Source organism: Clarias gariepinus, unplaced genomic scaffold (genome assembly GCF_024256425.1).
Source record: "Clarias gariepinus isolate MV-2021 ecotype Netherlands unplaced genomic scaffold, CGAR_prim_01v2 scaffold_37, whole genome shotgun sequence".
In the NCBI taxonomy this organism is placed as follows: Eukaryota; Metazoa; Chordata; class Actinopteri; order Siluriformes; family Clariidae; genus Clarias; species Clarias gariepinus.
In genome coordinates this window covers 5,001-27,500 of record NW_026521004.1, presented here as the reverse complement: position 1 = coordinate 27,500, position 22,500 = coordinate 5,001, and the positions used below count along the sequence as shown (strand labels likewise).

At 43.0% G+C, this 22,500-nt stretch overlaps 2 protein-coding genes across 7 annotated transcripts in view; both read right to left on the bottom strand.

The window, feature by feature from the left end:
• Positions 1 to 9,589: 9,589 nt before the first annotated feature.
• LOC128517160 (ephrin type-B receptor 4a) overlaps positions 9,590 to 22,500 on the bottom strand; it is a gene marked incomplete at its 5' end in the record, with an annotated part of 17,896 nt that continues 4,985 nt past the window's right edge. Inside the window, 6 exons of the mRNA XM_053490960.1 lie at positions 9,590 to 10,725; positions 11,332 to 11,484; positions 11,936 to 12,129; positions 12,262 to 12,411; positions 12,530 to 12,745; positions 13,549 to 13,796. Coding sequence (XP_053346935.1) covers positions 10,617 to 10,725; positions 11,332 to 11,484; positions 11,936 to 12,129; positions 12,262 to 12,411; positions 12,530 to 12,745; positions 13,549 to 13,796 — 1,070 coding nt within the window. The remainder of the gene's footprint in view (positions 10,726 to 11,331; positions 11,485 to 11,935; positions 12,130 to 12,261; positions 12,412 to 12,529; positions 12,746 to 13,548; positions 13,797 to 22,500) is intronic.
• The window catches only part of LOC128517159 (histone-lysine N-methyltransferase set-1-like), a 7,817-nt gene continuing 1,760 nt past the window's right edge, over positions 16,444 to 22,500 (bottom strand). For 3 of the 6 annotated variants that reach the window (XM_053490956.1, XM_053490959.1, XM_053490957.1), the window contains 7 exons: positions 21,329 to 21,521; positions 20,638 to 20,706; positions 20,346 to 20,411; positions 20,042 to 20,110; positions 19,865 to 19,936; positions 17,580 to 17,653; positions 16,444 to 16,484 (listed from right to left, as the gene is read on the bottom strand). In XM_053490956.1, coding sequence (XP_053346931.1) covers positions 16,463 to 16,484; positions 17,580 to 17,653; positions 19,865 to 19,936; positions 20,042 to 20,110; positions 20,346 to 20,411; positions 20,638 to 20,706; positions 21,329 to 21,521 — 565 coding nt within the window. In that variant the 3' untranslated portion in view covers positions 16,444 to 16,462. Of the gene's footprint in view, positions 16,485 to 17,575; positions 17,654 to 18,484; positions 18,559 to 19,864; positions 19,937 to 20,041; positions 20,111 to 20,345; positions 20,412 to 20,637; positions 20,707 to 21,328; positions 21,522 to 22,500 lie in introns of all 6 variants that reach the window. The other 3 variants (XR_008356803.1, XR_008356804.1, XM_053490958.1) reach the window with 3 other exon arrangements.

The following is a 22,500-nucleotide window of genomic DNA, read 5'->3' as shown; positions in this document are numbered from 1 at the left end:
CGGTATGGTGTCTATGGTTCAGGTGAGAACACTGTTGCTAGGCAACTGTTACATAAGGTTAGTGTTTATCCAGCTGATGACGGAGGCCAACAACTTAGCTAGCTAGTGCAGAAGCCTTAAAGACACTGTGAGAGTGCAGATATCTGTACACACACACACACACACACACACACACACAGCTTCTCTGTCTCTTATCTGTTTGTGTGTACAGCTCACCGCTCAGAGGAATGTAAAGCAAGTCTCTCTCTCTCTCTCTTTCTCTCTCTCTCTCACACACACACACACACACACACACACACACACACACAGGTCTCTAACAGGGTCTTATCTCTCCCGCTGCTCCCTAATGGATGGGCATTCAGACAAAGGTCAGACACACACACACACACACTGTCAACACAAACACAACAGACATCTCTTTGACAAACAGGCAACACACACACACACACACGCACACACACACACACGCACACACACACACAGAGTGACAAGCAGTAAGGCACAGGGGAGCGAGTTGGAGAGAAGAAAGAAGAAAAATGACAAAGCGGCAATAACCTACTGACATCTGTCTCTCCGTCTCTCTTTGTGTGTCTCTCTTCGTCTCTCTCTCTCTCTCTGTCTCTCTTTGTGTGTCTCTCTCCGTCTCTCTCGCTCTCTCTGTCTCTCTCTCTCTGTCTCTCTTGCTCTCTCTCCTTGTGTGTCTCTCTCCGTCTCTCTCTCTCTCTCTTTGTGTCTCTTTGTGTGTCTCTCTCCGTCTCTCTCGCTCTCTCTGTCTCTCTCTCTCCGTCTCTCTCGCTCTCTCTGTCTCTCTCTGTGTCTCTCTGTCTCTCCGTCTCTCTCTCTCTGTCTCTCTCTCCCTGTGTGTCTCTCTTTCTCTGTGTCTCTCTCTCTTTGTGTCTCTCTGTGTGTCTCTCTGTGTGTCTCTCTCTCCGTCTCTCTCGCTCTCTCTGTCTCTCTCTCTCTCCCTGTGTGTCTCTCTTTCTCTGTGTGTCTCTCTCTCTTTGTGTCTATTTGTGTGTCTCTCTGTGTGTGTCTCTCTCTGTGTCTTTCTGTGTGTGTCTCTCTTTCTCTCTGTCTCTCTCTCTGTCTCTGTGTCTCTCTTTGTCTGTGTCTCTCTGTCTCTCGCTGTCACTGTGTGGGTGTGTCTCTCTCTCTCACTTTGTGTCTCTCTGTGTGTCTCTCTCTCTCTTTGTCTGTGTCTTTCTCTGTGTCTCTCTCTCTCTGTCTCTCGCTGTCTTTCTGTGTGTCTCTCTCTCTGTGTCTTTCTCTCGGTGTCTCTCTCTGTCTCTCTGTTTTTCTCTCTCTCTCTCTCTGTTTGTCTCTCTCTTTCTGTGTCTCTGTGTGTGTCTCTCTCTCTGAACCCTTCTAACCAGGGTGAACGTCGCGAGTGCAGTGACGCGGAGTGGAATATGTGTGAGAGGAGCCGCGGTGAGGGTCTGATCTCCAACGTGCCTCCATTCATAAAGGACGAGGCCATAATGAAGGAGCTGGCCCGTTTCGGGAAGTTCATTGGCCCCATGAAACCTAAGAGTTTAATCCAGATAACTGGGTAATCCAGGTGTGTACACACACACACACACACACACACATTACTCTTCATTACTAAATCTGCCTGTCTTGTCTGTGTGCGGTGCTGATCATTTGTTCTACATCCTAATCCTTAGTGAATAGTAATTAGTGCAGAACAGAGCCTGTGTGTGTGTGTGTGTGTGTGTGTGTGTGCGCGCGCAGTTAGATGTACAGGAAGCTGTGTTAATGAATGATCACTGAACCTGTCTGTAGGAGGAAAAGGTCAAATTAGCATAAAGGTTTGAGGATTAAGAAGCACGACGCCTCGTCTTCTGTACAGTAAACAGATCAGAATTTAACCTGTGTGTGTGTGTGTGTGTGTGTGTGTGTGTGTGTTTGATGAATCACACTCATCACAGTCTTCAGAAGAAGCCTTAAAAAAACCTTTGAAGAACTCTTCCTTCACACAGTCGACAGGAATCGATCTGTTCCACAAACATTGTGTGATTAAAGCCCAGGACACACCGGCGCTCGTTCCTTATACGAAATCTCTTAATTTTCTTTTTATTTCACACCAAAGATGACGTCTAGAGAGAGCTGCATGATCCAAACAATCCAAAATCCACCATGTTGTGTTTTACACTGTGATATGTAAGTATTAGATCCTCCATCTTGTGTCCCAGTGAGTTTGTGGAGACGGAGACCGGAGTAATGTCTCATTGGGAGGACGTTCACCAACGTTTATAATGATATTAAAGCTTCTGTTAGCCGCACTGTCTCATCAGCGACAAACCATGCATCTGTAATTGTCACGATGTGGATCTCTGTGTGATTAATTGTGCAGCTCTACACAGACACACAGATTTAACACTGATCTGAAGTCAGCGCTGTCTCCGAACCGGTCCAGAACCGTCTCCAGCACCCAAGGAGAGGAAATCATCTCCATGCAGATCACCATCAGTCCTGATCCATTACAAGCGTACACACAATAACTGCCGTCTCGAGATTCGCTGTAAATTATACTTTTAAATCCAGGACAGAGGCTCTGCTCACCTCCTGACCAATCAGATCGCAGCGTTTAACCTCAGCCAAGCTCGGATCTTATTCCTGCTTTATCATAACTTCATAACGAGGAACAGGAGACACATAAATCAGTTCCTTTCACTTTGGAAGATAAGTGTTATTGTTAGACATTTATCTCTAATCGCTCCTCATGACTGAATTAATATTCTCACTAATAAAGCCTCGACAGTCTCACGAGCACCGAGAACAAAAAAAACACATCGCCGAAAAGAAATGAGGCTTTTTAGTCTGTAAAACATCACTGTGAGACGCTTTCTAAAAACACTCAGGACTTTTAAAGTAGTTTTTTAATTCTTTGTAAATTTAAATGACTAAGAATGAATGTAAATCTGTTATCAAGCTTGTGTTAGATTTGTTAAACTTTTTGCAATTTTCTGAGCTATGATTGGTTACAGGCACTTCCTTGGGAAGACAGAACAGGTGATGGACATTTACAGCGGACTTCAGTCACAATACGGTGGTGACGCCCGCAAGGAGCTGAGGGACGCTAGGCTAGCCGTTTTCACACACACGCATATCACACACTGTGGATCTGTTGCTACTAAACTCCCGTGACGGTAACTTCACCCCTTCCAGACTGATTATCTGGACTATTCTGACTCTTCGTGGCAGTAACGCGTCTGGAGGATCATTCTTCTTCAGCACTGCTTCAGTGCGGTTAGTGTTGCTAACCTAGCGTGCTAAAGTCACAGCTTCAAGTCTTCAAGCAAATAAACAATTCTTTATCTTATTTCACTGTTTCTTCACTCCCTCAGATGATGATGTTCAGAGCCACGCCCATGCTCAATTCACAACACGTCTAAGCGATTACCATAACTACACAGATTGGAGGTGACACATCAGTCATGGATCCGGATCGGAGTCGTCTGCGTGTGTAAAGAAAATAAACGCTGATGTACACACCCAGGACACGTGTATGACTCGCCAAAAATCATAAACACCTACAGTTTCATATTATTTCCCTGATAAATCCCACCTGCTGTGTCGTGATTGGTCACAAGATTTCAGTGTTTTTTAGTGTCAGTCTGGAACAACGTAACATTTTATTTTGGGTCTTTTTAAACACACGTGATAAATAGTTTTTTTTCCCTTCAGGGCCTCCTGTGATCTGTAGCGCCGATCGAGAGCTTTAATTCCTGAGCTTGAGGAAAAGTCAACTCTTGGAAGGTCTTTGTGGAGATTTACGTCTTTGTTTGTCCCGAGCGGTGATGGACAGATCCTCAACGGTGGTCAGAGTGACGTCTCCTTCCTTTTGTCTTCACGTGTGACAGGAAGGTGGTGAAGCGCCGTGGTTCCTCTCTCTCTTTCTCTCTCTCTCTCTCTCTCTCACACACACACACACACACACACACACTGAGGAATGTGCTTTGTCTTGTCTTTAAAGATGAAAGTCCTCGCACGCTCTCACACATCCTCGCAGTCTCCTGACGTGAAACAGACGGCAGTGAAGCCGAACAGATCTCAGAGACTCGCAGGAAGGTAAAAATAACCGATTTACCAAAACACATCACGCAGAGAGCAGCTTCCTGTGCAACATCAAACACACACACTCGGTGTAGAAACGTGACCCGGTTTACACCGTCGCTTCCATCACTCTGAACCTGAACCGCTCCGTGTGTGTGTGTGTGTATGCGAGTGTGTACCTGCCGTGCAGTCGAGCTGAGACATGTGGAGCTCCGGGGTTCACACACACCCCTGACTCACCACAAACCGCTTACTGTTTATATCACTGTTTATTACAGAGAGAGAGAGAGAGAGAGAGAGGATCAGTGAGACAATGAGGAAGTGACAGAGTGAGCAAGTGTGAGTGAGCGTCCGTGAAAGTGTCACTTGGAATGAGAGAGTGAATCAGTGTGAGAGTGAATCAGTGAGTGAATCAGTGTGAGAGTGAATCAGTGTGAGAGTGAATACTTAAATTTAAGCAACAATGTTTACAGGTCATATGCTTGTAGAAAGCTTACACCAATTTTAGTATCAATACTCAAAGAAATATTAATAATGTGCACTTTATTTCTTTTAGTGAGACAGTATAACGCTGAAAATGGCCTTTTTTGGGGCACATAAGAAAATCAACTCTCCAACTATATAAATATAGCAAATATTTTTAGGAAAGTGAGATCGGTCACGTACATGTTGCATCAACTTTAGAAGTAGCTTCTTTGGCCCACACACGATTTCTGTATAACATGTATAACATAAAAACAATGAAATCAGCAGCGGAGTTGTGGAACGTGAATCAGCGAGTGTATGGGTGAAGGAGAGGAGCTGAGTCGCAGCCCAGAGCGGTGTGTATTTCAGATAAAAGCCGAGTGGTTCTGCGTCCCGTCACACAGACAGATGAAGGCAGTCTACAGTAGAGAGGTGCATGATGGGAGACAAGCTCAGAGTCGACGCTGTTCACCTTCTAATGCACTCGCAGTCCCGCTGTGAGAGCCGAGTGTGTGACAGTGATTAATATGTTTATGGTGACAGAACGAGCAATTTACACACACACACACACACACACACACTGTGTAGGCTCCTTGTCACACCACATCATGACAGCCAGCTGAGATAACGAGACACTGGTAGGAGCAAGGGAAGGGAAGAAAGACAGAATGAAAGAGAGAGAGACAGAGAGAGAGAGAGAGAGAGACAGTAGATAAAAAGACAGGAGAAAAAGAAAAAGTAAAAAAGTGAAAAAAAACGGCAGAGAAACAGAAAGAGGAAAATGAACCGAGTAGATTCTTAGGGAACGGGACAGTAGGGTAAAAAAAGAAGTGATTTAGAGAAAATAAGAGTAAGACATGATGTGAGTGAGACAGTAGATAAAAAAGAAAGAGGATATGAGAAGTGTGAAAGTGATACAGTAGATAAAAATGAGACACTAGGTGGGAGTGAGACAGTAGATGAAAGGAGTGAGACTGCGGATAGGAGTGAGACAGTAGATGATAGTGAGACAGTAGGTGAGATGGGACAGTAGATGAAGAGAGAGTGAGACAGTAGGTAAGTGAGAGAGTGGGACATTAGGTGGGAGTGAGACAGTAGATGAAAGGAGTGAGACGGTGGATGGGAGTGAGACAGTAGATGGAAGGAGTGAGACAGGGCGAGACCTGTTGTGTGTAGAGCTGGGAGCAGAGACACAGACATCCTCGGGTAAGATGAGAAGAAAGCAGGCAAGTAAAGAGACAGACAGAAAGGGTGTGAGAGACAGACAGAGATGTAGAGAGAAAGAGAGAGACAGAGAGAGATGTAGAGAGAGAGAGAGAGACAGAGAGAGATGTAGAGAGAGAGAGAGATGTAGAGAGAGAGAGAGAGAGAGATGTAGAGAGAGAGAGAGAGATGTAGAGAGAGAGAGAGAGAGATGTAGAGAGAGAGAGACAGAGAGAGAGAGAGAGAGAGAGAGAGAGAGATGTAGAGAGAGAGAGAGACAGAGAGATGTAGAGAGAGAGAGAGATGTAGAGACAGAGAGAGATGTAGAGAGAGAGAGAGAGAGAGATGTAGAGAGAGAGAAAGACAGAGAGAGATGTAGAGAGAGAGAGAGAGAGAGAGAGATGTAGAGAGAGAGAGAGACAGAGAGAGATGTAGAGAGATGTAGAGACAGAGAGAGATGTAGAGAGAGAGAGAGAGATTTAGAGAGAGAGAGAGAGAGAGATGTAGAGAGAGAGAGAGAGAGAGAGAGATGTAGAGAGAGAGAGAGAGAGAGATGTAGAGAGAGAGAGAGACAGAGAGAGATGTAGAGAGAGAGAGAGATGTAGAGAGAGAGAGAGACAGAGAGAGATGTTGAGAGAGAGAGAGATGTAGAGAGAGAGAGAGACAGAGAGAGATGTAGAGAGAGAGAGAGATGTAGAGAGAGAGAGAGAGAGAGAGATGTAGAGAGAGAGAGAGAGATGTAGAGAGAGAGAGAGAGAGAGAGATGTAGAGAGAGAGAGAGACAGAGAGAGATGTAGAGAGAGAGAGATGTAGAGAGAGAGAGAGATGTAGAGAGAGAGAGAGATGTAGAGAGAGAGAGAGAGAGAGATGTAGAGAGAGAGAGAGACAGAGAGAGATTTAGAGAGAGAGAGAGACGTAGAGAGAGAGAGAGACAGAGAGAGATGTTGAGAGAGAGAGATGTAGAGAGAGAGAGAGAGAGAGAGAGATGTAGAGAGAGATGTAGAGAGAGAGAGATGTAGAGAGAGAGAGAGAGAGAGATGTAGAGAGAGAGAGAGAGAGAGATATAGAGAGAGATGTAGAGAGAGAGAGAGAGATTTAGAGAGAGAGAGAGAGGTAGAGAGAGAGAGAGACAGAGAGAGATGTAGAGAGAGAGAGATGTAGAGAGAGAGACAGAGAGAGATGTAGAGAGAGATTTAGAGAGAGAGAGAGAGATGTAGAGAGAGATGTAGAGAGAGAGAGAGAGATGTAGAGAGAGAGAGACAGAGAGATGTAGAGAGAGAGAGAGATGTAGAGAGAGAGAGAGAGAGAGATGTAGAGAGAGAGAGAGAGAGAGATGTAGAGAGAGAGATGTAGAGAGAGAGAGAGAGAGAGATGTAGAGAGAGAGATGTAGAGAGAGATGTAGAGAGAGAGAGAGAGAGAGAGATGTAGAGAGAGATGTAGAGAGAGAGAGAGATGTAGAGAGAGAGAGAGAGATGTAGAGAGAGAGACAGAGAGAGATGTAGAGAGAGAGAGAGAGATGTAGAGAGAGACAGAGAGAGATGTAGACAGAGAGAGAGAGAGAGATGTAGAGAGATGTAGAGAGAGATGTAGAGAGAGAGAGAGAGACAGAGACAGAGAGAGATGTAGAGAGAGAGATGTAGAGAGAGAGAGACAGAGAGAGATGTAGAGAGAGAGAGAGAGAGATGTAGAGAGAGAGAGAGAGAGAGATGTAGAGAGAGAGAGAGACAGAGAGAGATGTAGAGAGAGAGAGACAGAGAGAGATGTAGAGAGAGAGAGAGACAGAGAGAGATGTAGAGACAGACAGAGAGAGAGATGTAGAGAGAGAGACAGAGAGAGATGTAGAGAGAGAGATGTAGAGAGAGAGAGATGTAGAGAGATGTAGAGAGAGAGAGGGAGAGATGTAGAGAGATGTAGAGAGAGAGAGGGAGAGATGTAGAGAGAGACAGAGAGAGATGTAGAGACAGAGAGAGATGTAGAGAGAGAGAGAGAGAGATGTAGAGAGACAGAGAGAGATGTAGAGAGAGAGAGAGAGAGAGAGAGAGATGTATTTATCCGGTCTCTGGGCTGCAGTGAGCGGAGGAGAAACAGGGCTGAGGAAACGCATCAGGCAACACGATTATGGAAATGTACCGCTGCTGCCTACAGGTGTGTGTGTGTGTGTGTGCGCGCGCACAGCCAGTCACACTTAAACGGGTTTAAAATGCAGAGAGAAAGAGACCGAGAGGGGAGTAAGTGTGTGCGCGAGCGCAGCGAGCCGGCGCACTAAACACTCCGGTGAGAAAGTCTACAAACAGCACGAGCGCCAACGACAGGAATGTGAAAGCGCGAGCTCACAGAACGCTAACTGCAGCGCTGCAACACCGCGCCATAGCCTAAGTGCTAACGCGCGCCTCGTCATGACGTCACCTCCCACGACTAACGCGGCCGCCTGTGTGAGAGCGCGTGGCACTTCTGTCCTCCTGCTGAGACCTCGACGCTCGTGCAAGCAGCACAGGAGGAGCTTAGCGACCAGCTAACCACCCGCCTAACCACCCGCCTAACCACCCGGCTAACCACCCGCCTAACCACCCGGCTAACCACCCGCCTAACCACCCGGCTAACCACCCGGCTAACCACCCGCCTAACCACCCGGCTAACCACCCGCCTAACCACCCGGCTAACCACCCGGCTAACCGCCTAGCATGATACTGCGCGTCCGGGCGGTGACCCTGCTCCCCTCAGCTCGTTCATCAGGGACGATCTAATCATTCTGATTCACACACACTCACATCTCATACACACTTTAATAATTCTTATGATTGTGTAAAGCTGCTTTGTGACTGACATTTTTAAAAAGCGATATACAAATAAAATTGAATTAGCATGGTAGCTGTTATGCTGTTTACATAGTGAGTGGAGATGTTGGTTCGACCTCAAAGGGAAAGTTTCGTAGCTCCTCCCCTTTTCCAAAGTACAACTCAGAGCCCCGCCTTCTTCTAGTCTAATCCCACACCAGACTCATGATTATTCATGAAGAAGAAACAACGACAACCTATCACGATAAACTTTAACCAATCATCGAGCAGCGCTGTTTCAAGCTCCACCCACTCATCCATATTTGTCAGAACTTCAATTAAGCTGTTATTGACACTTTCATCATATCACTGATACCTTTTTCTTCTTTTTGTTCCTAATGTAAACAGACAGACAGAGAGCATGTGTGAGTGTGTTCGAGAGTGTGTGTGTAAATGTTTTATTGTTGGGACAGAAACACAGGTTACACTGAAAAAACTCATTTACATAAAAAAATTATATATTCCTATACATCAAAGGAAAACAAAGGCATAATTATAATAACAATCCTCATTATTGTAATAATCATTATCATCATCATCATCATCGTCGTCGTCCCCATGGTGCTGGGTGCTCCAGACTCCTCCTACACCCATGAACCCTCATACACACCCGGGGTAAAGCACTGAAGTGAAGAAGTGACGCTGTGTGTGTGTGTGTGTGTGTGTGTGAGATACCTGATACTGTTCATCATTACGCCTGAATAAAATCTCAAGTGCTAACACTACCTCGCTCACCTGTCTCTCTCTCTCACACACACACACCACACACACTCTGCTTGAAGCCCAGCTAAAAAGTATTGGCACCCAGCTGCCTGTGATAAGGTGACGGCACGAAACTCACAGGCCTGATTAATTATTTATTATTCCTCATTTAAATATTCAGATTTCTTTTTAGCTGTCCCAATAAATGATACTTGTGATATTGTTTTGAAAACCATGTGAATACTGGTAATGTAAAACACTACAAGCTGGGACTCTTCAGCAGGATTTGGTGCATTTTATTAATTTATTGACTATTTGTTGATAAAAGCACCCTTTTCACGTCTCCCCTTTCTCTGTGAGCTAAACACCTTCACCACTAAACTGCGTCAGGTCTGCGTCGACCGCGGGGTTCGGACCCCTAAATATAACAAACACAAACAAACTGGTACAAAACTGAGAAAAGGAAAAAAATATTTTATATATACTGTATATATAAATCACGGACCCTGCTTTGAGAACCACAGCGCTTGGTGGTCATGTGATCATTTGGAGGCGGGGCTACAGAAACAGTAACAAGACGTGAAACAAGGAACGACTGATTTACATTCAAACACTGTGCGTATGTGTGTGTGTGTGTGTATGTTTGTAAACTCAGGATAACTGATGCCGTATCTGTATAATCTGGATTAATAATCTGATCAGGAAGAAGATCGTCCTAACAGGACGCATGTAAAAACATGTAAACAGACCGAGGGATCAGATCAAATTACTGATAATAACAATTCAAACTGTGAACTGGGGGACAGTATGTGTGTGTGTGTGTGTGTGTGTGTGTGTGTGTGTGTGAGAGAGAGAGAGAGAGACATATCGCACAGGACACACTGCAGATACCGGTAAGTAATCAAATCCCCCCCGGAGTGTTACGTGCATAACGAGAGTAGAGGGTCGAGATTGCCAGTGCGGAGAACCGCCAGAGCTTGGGCACGTCCCCGCCGGTCCTCCTCGTCCGATTGTCCTCACGTCTCTCTCCGATAACACACTCCTTTAGAAAAATACTCTGAATGCAGAACACGGCGTGGAAGTCCTCCACCAAAAACGTGGCACTTTTTAATTTTATTCTGATGCTCTTTATTGAAAATGCTGTACTGTCGCCATGGCGACCCTCACACTCGCTTCAAAGCGTCTCTTAAACGGGAAGCGTTTCCGCGTCCTCGTCCAGCTCCTGATTGGACAGCAAACAAAGTCCTGTCCTGATTGGTCCACGTCACAGGAAGAGCCGAGTCTATAAATGAGTGTGTTTTATGTCCATGTGTCCCAGTGTGTGTCCGTGTGTGCATGTGTGTGTTCCACAGCAGTCAGTAGAGGATGTTATTGGGACTCTTGTTTTGGATTCGAAGGGCCTGAATGCTGGAGAGGATTTTCTTCTGATGACCAGCGAGAGTCACGCCCAACCGCAGGAGATCCCTGAGAGAGAGAGACAGGGGGAGAGAGAGAGACAGGAGAGAGAGAGACAGGAGGAGAGAGAGACAGGAGGAGAGAGAGAGACAGGAGAGAGAGGATTGTGTAAGTCTGTGCTGAAACTAGTACATACAGTACATGAGCTACACATAACTAACTACCTTATTATTAAAATATAAATAAATTATGCTAATTGCACATAAATATCTACCTGGGAGAAATATATAAATATATTTATTATTATTTAATACAATTTTATATTATAATATTATATATTATATTATATTATTATTTTATTGTAATATATTTTATTTCTTTGAAATATTAATACAGACTGGAGAATAAAACTTTCTTACAAATGTATAAATCTAATAAATGATTGAGGTGTTAATATAAACGTGCGTGTGTGTGTGTGTGTGTGTGTTAGTTAAACTAGATAAAAGAATCTGACGCTTATTTTGGGATTTACGCCTTAGTTTATTATTATCATTATAATAATAAAGTAATTTTTAAGATACCGTGTGTGCGTGTGTGTGCGCGTGTGTGCGCGTGTGTGCGCGTGTGTGCGCGTGTGTGCGCGTGTGTGCGCGTGTGTGCGCGCACGTTACTCACTCGGCCGTGACATGAGTCACTAGCAGGATGGACGTGTATCCCGCCTGTATGAAGCTCTCCTCGTAGCGCTCCATCTTGATGGCCCTGAGCCACTCGGACACCGAGCTGCAGGAGGAGAGAGCGGAGCGCTGGTCCAGGAGAGGGTGAGACGGCCTGAGAGACAGACAGACAGATACATTATAAATACTGCAGCTGAAATTAATCTAGGCCATGTGATCACCCGTATTTATCAGCAGCCAATCAGAGAGGAGAAGGACGATGAGTGACAGCTGTGCCCCGGAGGCGGGCAGAGTGTCCGAGCCCGGCTGTGATGTTACTGACAGCTGGATAAACTGACCCGCAGGGGGCGTGATTGCAGTCCTGATTGACAGGTGGACATGCGGAGAGCAAAGCAGGCCAGGTTTATACCAACTGAGGGGAAATGGGTGGGGCTAACGGGATAACTGACAGGTGATTGACATGAGGGGCGGGGCTAAGTGATGAACAGGAATGACTGGTAGCTTGACTGACAGGTGAGCATGCTGGGAAAGATTAAAGCATGGTGTAGGACATTCTCAAACACACACACACACACACACACACACACACACACACACACACTCACCCTGCGCCATCGTGGGCGGTGATTTTGAGCGAGGCGGGGTTTCGGATCAGCTTGTCGAGGGCGGAGACGATGTTGGCGAACCTGGGGCGAGCCGTTCGCTCTTTCTGCCAGCAGTCCAGCATTAACTGGTGGAGGTGGGAGGGGCATTCAGGGGGCGGCGGCAAGCGGTAGTCCTGCTCGATAGCGTTGATCACCTGATTGGATAACAGAAGGGAAGTTAGAGAAGTGGGCGGGGCTTTTAGAACCATCACTTATTTTTGGAAAAATTTATAAGACGGGAAATGATCACAGCTTTTTTTCTGACACACACAGACACACACACTTACGTCCTGGTTGCTCATGTCCCAGTACGGTCTCTCTCCGAATGACATCACCTCCCACATGACGATGCCGTAGCTCCAGACGTCGGAGGCGGAGGTGAACTTGCGGAAGGCGATGGCCTCCGGAGCCGTCCAGCGAATCGGGATCTTACCGCCCTGAACGAACCACAGGACAGGAGGATGAGGAGAGACAAGACGACAAGAGGGAGGACAGGAGGGACAGACGCGTGTACGAACTCTGTGTGTGTGTGTGTGTGTGTGTGTGTACACTAACCAGTGAGCTGGTGTACGTCGGGTCGGAGGAGTTCTCCTGCAGGAAGCGGCTCAGCCCGAAGTCTGACACTTTACACACCAGGTTGCTGTTGACGAGGATGTTGCGCGCTGCGAGGTCGCGGTGGACGTAGCTCATCTCCGAGAGGTACTTCATACCGCTCGCGATCCCGCGCAGCATTCCCACTAACTGGATCGGAGTGAACTGACCGTCGTTCAGCTGAATGGAGAGAGAGACAGGGAGAAAAAAAACGAGTGAGTGTGTGTGTGTGAGAGAGAGAGTGTGTGTGTGTGTGTGTGTGTGTGTGTGTGTGTGTGTGTTAAGTGCTTTTCATTGAAAAACAAACCAACCCTAAAACACTGCTCTACTGACACTTCCATAATTCTGTTAATTGTGTAAAGCTGCTTCGCGACACTGACAATTGTTAAAAACGCTATACAAATTAAATGTAATTGAATTGAATAGAATTTAGATCGGACGTCTGATTAAGACTTTTTTAAATGTGTGTGTGTGTGTGAGAAATTTAGTTGATACACAGCGATCACTGCGCTACCAGGGAGCTGTTTACTTCACCGCTCATTAACTCTGATCCCCGATACGGGTGTAGCGGCGGCGTTCCCGTCCCTCTGCGCTGATCCGTCGGAGCGCCGGTGTGTCGAGTCGGAATCTCGCTCATGATGAGCCACGCCGTCTAAACGTCGCTTTTGTCAAACTCAATTACTGAGAACGAGCGGCCAGGACTGAGGCAGACCCCACGCTAGTCAGCAGGAGACCACAGCAATTACTGTGTGTGTGTGTGTGTGTGTGTGTGTGTGGAGACACACAGGGGAACACCGGTGTCTGAGCACTGGTGCAGTCAGTTTTCAGAGAGATTTAAGTCTTTTATAAAAGCAGAGAAATAAGAGCAAGTAATAAATATTTCAGCAGAGATCATTTATAAAGAGCACGCACGTACGTACACACACACACACACACACACACACACACACACACACACACACACACACACACGGCGTGTTTACCCTGAGGAAGGAGTCGAGAGCTCCGTTCTCCATGAACTCGGTGATGATCATGACGGGGCAGCTGGCGGTGATGATGCCCTCCAGGTGGATGATGTTGGGGTGGTGGAACTGCCCCATGATTGACGCCTCAGACAGGAAGTCCCGCCTCTGCTTGTCCGTGTAACCGCCCTTCAGAGTCTTTATCGCCACGTAGTTCTCCTTTTTACCAGGAACACGCAGGCGCCCTCGACACACCTCGCCAAACTCACCTGAACACATACACAGGTTTCAACACACACACACACACACTTGCCCCCTGTATCTGCCCCCCTGGTCCTGCCACTTAACCCCATGTAAACATACCCTGGCCCCACCCATTAATTCCCTGTAATCGCCCCTGGTCCCGCCCCTTATCCGGCTGTAACCCCATCTATACTCACCCACCCACTCACACACCCACCCACCCACCCACCCACACACACACCCACCCACCCACTCACACACCCACCCACTCACACACCCACTCACACCCACACACCCACTCACACCCACACACACTCTCTCACACACACACACACACTCTCTCACACACACACACACACTCTCTCACACACACACACACACTCTCTCACACACACACACACACTCTCTCACACACACACACACACTCTCTCACACACACACACACACTCTCTCACACACACACACACACTCTCTCACACACACACACACACTCTCTCACACACACACACACTCTCTCACACACACACACACTCTCTCACACACACACACTCTCACACACACACACACTCTCACACACTCACACACACACACACACTCACACACTCACACACTCACACACTCACACACTCACACACTCACACACACACACTCTCACACACACACACACTCTCACACACACACACACTCTCTCACACACACTCACACACACACACTCTCTCACACACACTCACACACTCACACTCTCTCACACACACTCACACACACTCACACTCACACACACTCACACACACTCACTCTCTCACACACACTCACACACTCACACACTCACACACTCACACACTCACACACTCACACACTCTCACACACTCTCACACACTCTCACACACTCTCACACACTCTCACACACACTCTCACACACTCTCACACACACTCTCACACACACTCTCACACACTCTCACACACACACACTCTCTCTCACACTCTCTCACTCTCTCTCACTCTCTCACACACTCACACTCTCACACACTCACACTCTCACACACTCACACTCTCTCACACACTCTCTCACACACTCTCTCACACACTCTCACACACACTCTCACACACACTCTCTCACACACTCTCTCACACACTCTCTCACACACTCTCTCACACACACACACACACACTCTCTCACACTCTCTCACTCTCTCTCACTCTCTCTCACTCTCTCTCACACTCTCTCACACTCTCTCACACTCACTCACACTCACTCACACTCACTCACACTCACACTCACACTCACACTCACACTCACACACTCTCACACACTCTCACACACTCTCACACACTCTCACACACTCTCACACACACTCTCACACACACTCTCACACACACTCTCACACACACTCTCACACACACTCTCACACACACTCTCACACACACTCTCACACACACTCTCACACACACTCTCACACACACACTCACACACACACACATACTGGTTTTTGTGGTTTATAAGGTCTTTAAAGGCCAAACCAGTAGGGTGGTGGTTTAAGGGGACCCACCTTTCCCAATGCTTTACAGAGATGAGAATACTATCAAAAAATTTCTTTTGTTCTGCAGAAAAAGAACCTCACTCAGGATTTCCTATACACACAACAGAACTCAAAATATGATAACATGATATTTAAGTGGTACATAAGGACTTCCCCGCCCACTCCTAAAAGTACCCGCCCCTGTGAAAATTGGGGTTTACTAGGTCCTACTGATTTATGACGCCTTGCAGTTTACAACACACAGAAAAAGTAAATTTGCTAGTTTATAGGAACAAATGTGTTTTACTGGCACATTATAGTAAACAACACACAAACATGACAATACTGTGCATTGCCAGGACCAAGGTGATTTGAAAGAACCGTTTTGCAAATACAACACACAATAAAAGATCTTACAGTACTACAGGGACAAATGTGTTTTATTGGAACATATCCAAATGCAACACACAAAATTTACAACAGTGCATTGCCAGGATAAACACAAGTACTATTATATAAAATTTTTATCCCTTAGATAATATTGAAAAACTTTTTTTTAGTTCAAGCATGCCAAGTGAAGAAACAGACATCCATCATGTACAACTATGTACTTTCATAGGCATCTTAATCCATTGAACCATTCAAAACAATCTAAATAAAACAAGGCATAGCTATATATATATAATCAATAAAACATAAGATGAAACCTAAACCAGTTATTCAAAATAAAATGTTAAAGCAGAATTTAAGAACAACTGTAGAATTTAAAAACAATCTGCTGCATATATAAATGAAAAACAAAATAAGTGGACAAAAAAATCTTAAAGAAATAACGTACTTGCTTGTGTATCACTTATTTTGGGCTTTCCTTTTCAAGCAAAGACCTCCATTTCTTACAAAGTCTAACACTGCTGGCATTTAGACAAAGTGCCGAGTTTCCCTTTAGTTATATGTGCTTTCAAAAGTTTCATCACAGTTGTTAAAAAATCCCAGCATTGGACCAACACACTCTTCAACTTATTCATGGGTTCCCAATCTTTGTCCCGGACTCATTTCCTGTACATAAGAATACTTACTTTATTAAGCCTGAATTTTGTGGGAGGTTCATGTACTTACATTGCTGGCTATATTCCAATGTAAAATCTCAGGTACCTTAAGAAACTTCAGGAGGTGTTTCAGTGGGCATCTTCTGAATACCTGCAAGACATAAGCAATGCACTGATAAGAAACCTCAACAGTTCTTAAGCACATACCCAAAATTCTAATTATACGGCCAGCAAACATCTGAAGAAAATACAATATGTAAAACAACCTATATTGATCACTGCTACTCTGAATTCTAAAAAAAAGAACATTCTACGAACAGTGATGCATGGTGGTGGAAATGTAAGGTCTGGGGCTTCTTTTTGCTGGGCCAAAAATAGGCCAAAGTGGGGCCCAAAATGAGTGGTGCAACAAGTCAAGCCAAGTCATTTTACAGCCAAGTGATACTATTTATCCTTTCCTGATTTTTCTGTATTTCCATCATGTTTATTCTACGTAAAGCTGCTTTATAACTACTACTTTATGACAATTGAGAAAAGCTATATACAGTTATAACCAGATATTTACATGCACTTGAAAAATTAATTAATAATACTAAATAAAAAAAAAAACCTTTTGTTCCTTTACTGTCAAACATTAAATCAAAGTAAAACAGGAAAACTTTTGTACCCTTATTTTTTTCAGTAAAGAAAGAACTGTTTTTTTTTTCTGAAAGTGTATGTAAATATCTGGTTTCAACAAGGTTTCATTGACTTAAGTTGAACAAGTAGTTCAAGCGTACATTCTCAAGTTTTATAAAAGGTAATTTTATGCATATTGGTGTCAATATGAAAGACATTTTACCTATAATCTCCCTGAATTGTATATCTGCATATTTGGAACTTCCCCATGTACTGCAACACTATACATACAGCATATGCCTTAAAATATTCATATTTCACATATTTAATGGAAATTATAAAAACACTTTATAAAACCTGACCATATACAGTTCAACCACTTAACAACTTGCTTGATTACAAATTTAAAGCTGCGTAATACAGAGGAAAAGTATATTTAAAGGAAAGAAATAACTAAATTCGTCCTAAATATAGCATCTCTAATTTCAACAATATTCTAGTCATGCACTAATTAATAAATGTAAACATTTCAACTATATAAAACATTTAGTCTATAGGTAATTATTCCCTAAATACAATTATGGGTTAAAAAATTAACAGATATACATAAAGATGAGTCCATACCTACATGATTAGAGGCACCAGCAGGAACGTTATCTTCAGCATCAGGTCCACTGGCTTCACACTGTCACACAATCTCACCTTAAAGTAAAAGTGACATGAGAAATGTCAAAATGTGTTTAACATGCACACAACATCAAACATGGACTAAAATGACTGCAGAGTTTCTGTTAAAATTTGCTGAGGCCCAGGGCAAAATCATGAAGAGCAGTACTGTCCCTTTCCTGAAAACTTGCAGCATTTTTTACACATCGCCAGCATGTCTATGATTAAAAACAATCATTCTTGCAAGTGTTGCTTTGGCTAGATCAATGTAGACCTGAGATGATGTTTCTTTGAGTTTCCCAAACGCCATATTTGCAGTCTTCTCAAGGAACTGATAAAGACACTGTACATCTTGGGTGAATGATAGTGTTAATGGTTTGTTAAATTTGCCCTCAATCAGTGTAACTAAGGCAGTGTGTGAAATCAACTCTCTGAAGTATAGAGCTTTTTAAAGGCATCTGTTGATGTTCTGTATGTCTTTATGGACCCTTGCTTTGTGCACTGGTGTGCAGTCATGTTGGAACTGGTGTGAGGTTGTTTTTCAGGGGTTTCAGCCCTTTATTTCCAGTGAAAAACTCTGAATGCTCAAGCATAGCAAGACATTTTAGACAATTTCATCCTTTCAACTTTTTGGGGACCGGTTAGGGATGTCCCCTTCCTGTTCCTGATTGTGTGAAGCTGCTTTGGGACAATGCCAATTGTTAAAAGCGCTATTTAAATAAAATTGAATTTAATTGTTCCAACATGACTGCACACGAGTGCACAAAGCAAGGTCCATAAAGACATGGATGAGCACGTTTGGTGTGGAAGAACTTGACTAGCTGTCAAAAGTAACTGTACTCGTAAGGAAAAAAAAGTGTCACTTACATCAACTTCTTGGATGCCTTTTTATCTGATGTATCCTGTTGTTCTGGTGTCGGTGAATTCTTAAATGATGTCATCTAAAAACAGTTGTAAAGGTTTAAAATATTTACAGGCATAAAGCAAGCAAACTTTTTTTTCCATGCCATTTCATGTGATCAGTCGACTTAGCAATCTTATTTCGTTACTACCTTTTACACAGAAGTGGCTATACTCCTGTATAGGCAGACTGTATATACAGACTTAAATATTTAATTTATCAATTAACTTACATCAGTCAATTAACTTACATCAGTCAATTAACTTACATCAGTCAATTAACTTGCATCAGTCAATTAACTTGCATCATAGACATGCTTAATCTTGGCTATCGCTATTCAGCTTACAGTTTAAGCTGCAATTGTGTTTCTATATATAAATTTTAAATTAAAATTTTGCATTTCCTTGGCCCAAAGAATCATCTCCCACCCCGTGTCCCTGTTAAAAACAAGTGTCCTCATAAACAAGGTTTTTGTAAAACTAACAACACACTGAGATTCTTCAGTCAGATCAAACACTGAGAACATGTTCTGAGGATGTCCTAATAAAACAGTGTTCTCTTAAAACTGGTTTCAGTCATACACAATTTTATAAACACTAATACAGTACACTGTCCCAATAATAACTTGTGTCCTCATAGACAAGGTTTTTGTAAAACTCACAACACACAGATTCTTCAGTCAGGACATACTCTTAGAACATGTTCAGGGGGATGTCCTTATAAAACAGATTTATGTCTTACACAACTTTATCAACACTACAAAACACTTTCCCAATAATAATTCGACTGTTTTAAGAGTTCTGCAATGTTTTTTTTTTTATTACTCCAATTCAGGTGTTTATAACAGTATTCTTTCAGTATTCACACTTTCCTCAGATGGTGATATGGCTGTTTACACAGCGTGTAGAGTTATTGATATGAGGTGTACGCTGGTCAGTTTCTGTGACTCTACACAAGGCCTTTCTGATTGGTTGTATGTTGCTAAGTATCAAGTCATAACATTCTACCCCTGCTTTGTTCCACACTGTACATGTTTGGCACCACAATGCGGTGTTAACCCTGCAGAAGCGGTGTGGATCCTGCTACAGAGCAGTGTTTTAGAACAACAGGTAAAATGCTGTGATAATCCCACTCCTTAATTTCAAGTGTGAAACACTCCTTTACATGAAGTTAAAAGTAGGGTTTAGAAAGATGATAACCTGGGGTTAGGCACAGTGTGGAACGTTGTATACAAACACATTCACACAGTATTAAAACCTATACTGACAATGTGTTGTTCCAGTTTTAATAAAAAAGGTCAAATACTGTAAATAATGTCTAACAAATCCATCTAAATATTTAAATACCTGTTCAAGTCCTTGTGTTGATAAGCAAAAGCTCAGCTCCTCTTTAACCAACGACTCTTTGACAGGATAAACCTGGAAATATTAAGAATAGAAAAACATCCAGGTATTAGACTTATAGCTCAATAGGTAAAGACTACAGGTAATCATTTTCCTGAATCATGTAATTCTCAATATTACCTTCTCCCCAACGTTCTTCTCAATATAATTCTGCTTCTCTGAGGACAATTGGGCCATACCAAGGGTAACCTGAAATTCAAGAAAAAGAAAAATATTCTACTACAGGCAAAGGGTTTGAATATTAAATTCTACTTCAGCTCTGACTTCTGACTGAGATGAGGTGTTTAATTTATGGGTAGAATGATGAACAAAACAATTATCAGGTTATATTCAGCTACAGAAAGGTAAAACACTGCACTAAATGTGTACGTCAACACAGTTCTCACAAACACGACTTTACTTAAATGCAGAATAACTAATTTACCTCGTCTGTTTCTACGGTCAGTTCTTCACAGGCAGCACTGTCTGATGGCAACTCGCTTATCGGGCACTAAGAAATAAAATTTCACATTCAGAAACACTTTTACTAAGAGAAAGAAAAAACACTTATCCAGCAGAATATCAAACAATGTATACAAAAGATAAAGTCAAAGTTTGCATATTCAGAAAATAAAACGCTACAATGTCTACACTGTGCAGAGATATAATAAACAGTGCACACATTTGTAAGAGTAACTGTAATCGTAAGAATAACACTTTACTCTTTTCTACATCACCTTTTTGGATGCCTTTTTATCTGCTGTATCTTTTTGTTCTGGAGGTGGTGAATTCTTAGACGATGTCATCTAAAAAAAGTTTTGAAGGTTTTAAATATTTACGGGCATAAAGCAAGCAAACAAAAATATTTTTATGCTATTTCATGTAATCAGTCGACTCAGCAATCTTATTTCTTATAATCTTATAAAGCTTTCACACAGAAGTGGCTATACTACTGTATATGCAAACTTAAATATTGAATTTATCAAAAGTCAGTTAACTTACATTACAGACATGCTAAATATTGGATATCGCTATTTAGCTCACAGTTTGAGCTGCAATTGTGTTTCTCCATGTGCCAATGTTTTCGCAATGAATGCTAAACATGTTGCATGCGAACAGGCACATCAGCACTGTTTTAGACCTGATACCAATTTATAAACGCTAATACAGAACACTGTCCCAAGAACTAGCGTCCTTATGGACTATCCCTAACAACACAGTGAGCATGATTCCATAGATAAAGGATGCAAAAAAAAAAAAAAAAAACTTTGAAGGGAAAAATTAGCATCCTGCTCCTGCACTTATATCAACAGACTGTAAGACACATTCTCTGGTAGAAACCAGATGTTAAGTGTGTTAAACTGCTTAAAGCATTTAATATACACCAATGCTTTAAAATAATGCACAAAATTACTAACATCTACATACCTTGCATCGCCATGGCCACTCAGAATCGCCGTAATTGTATGTGATCTCTTCACCAGGACAGATGCTTCTTATGGCAAATAAACAAAGATGAGGTTTACCATCCACACGGATGGTCTTCATTCTGCAGTTTGGTTTTAGATGATCATCATTCACCAGTCTCCCAAGGGAGCCATCATCCAGGGCTGCATCAACACTGAACAAATGACAGTGAATCTCTTAATAATACATTACTATTACAATAATACATACTTCTTATTCCAAATAGACACAACAACTGAGAATATCAGCACCAAAAGCTTCTCATCGAATATTATATTATTTGAAAACATGATCATTGAATATTTAATGGTCAATGGTCTTTAAGAAAATAAAACTGGGCCCATATTTACTAAGCATCTCAGAATCACTCATAGGAATCAAAGTTTATTTAGGACTAAAGACAGTCTCACCTCAGAGAAGGACATATAGGTTATTTATAAAGCTTTCTATTCTTACTTTCGGCAAGGAGTAAGACTGCGACAAGGAAAGTGTGAGACGTCACTTTTTACGACACAGAGCCGCAAAGTAGTCTGCACATTATAGGAGGTGTTGTAAAGTGTACAAAGTTTTAAACGGTGAAAAAGTGAAATGCTAAAATCAGCGGCAGATATGTGAAGGTTTTATGCACATGAACAAAACCTATAGATGCGTGACTCGCTGCATGACGTTATTCTAATCACTCTGCTCCAATCACAACTGATTAAAGCCCCTATAATAGAGCTGTCTAGGTCAGTCATAATCTGATCAACATGACTTCAAATAAAACGAGAGGATGAGAGTGTTTTGCTTGTGGCGAAGGGAGTAAAATGTAAAGAAATAATTGAAGTAATATTCTGTCCTACTCTTACCTCTAAAGATAAAAAGTCAATGGATGCAATATGTAAAAGCATCAGAGTAACCAGTCAGTTTGTCACACATACCCCTGAGGAGTGAGAAACATGGGGATGCGCCATGTTAATGAAACGATGAAGTGCTGCTTATAAGGAAACAAGAAAACAGTTCACTCAAATAATTTAATACAAGATTAAATGTATATATGAATATAATTATTTTAATATGTGCCATGGATTATGCATTCATGCTGCATGGTGGGGAAATGTGCGTGATCTATGAAGTTTAATTTATTATTTCGG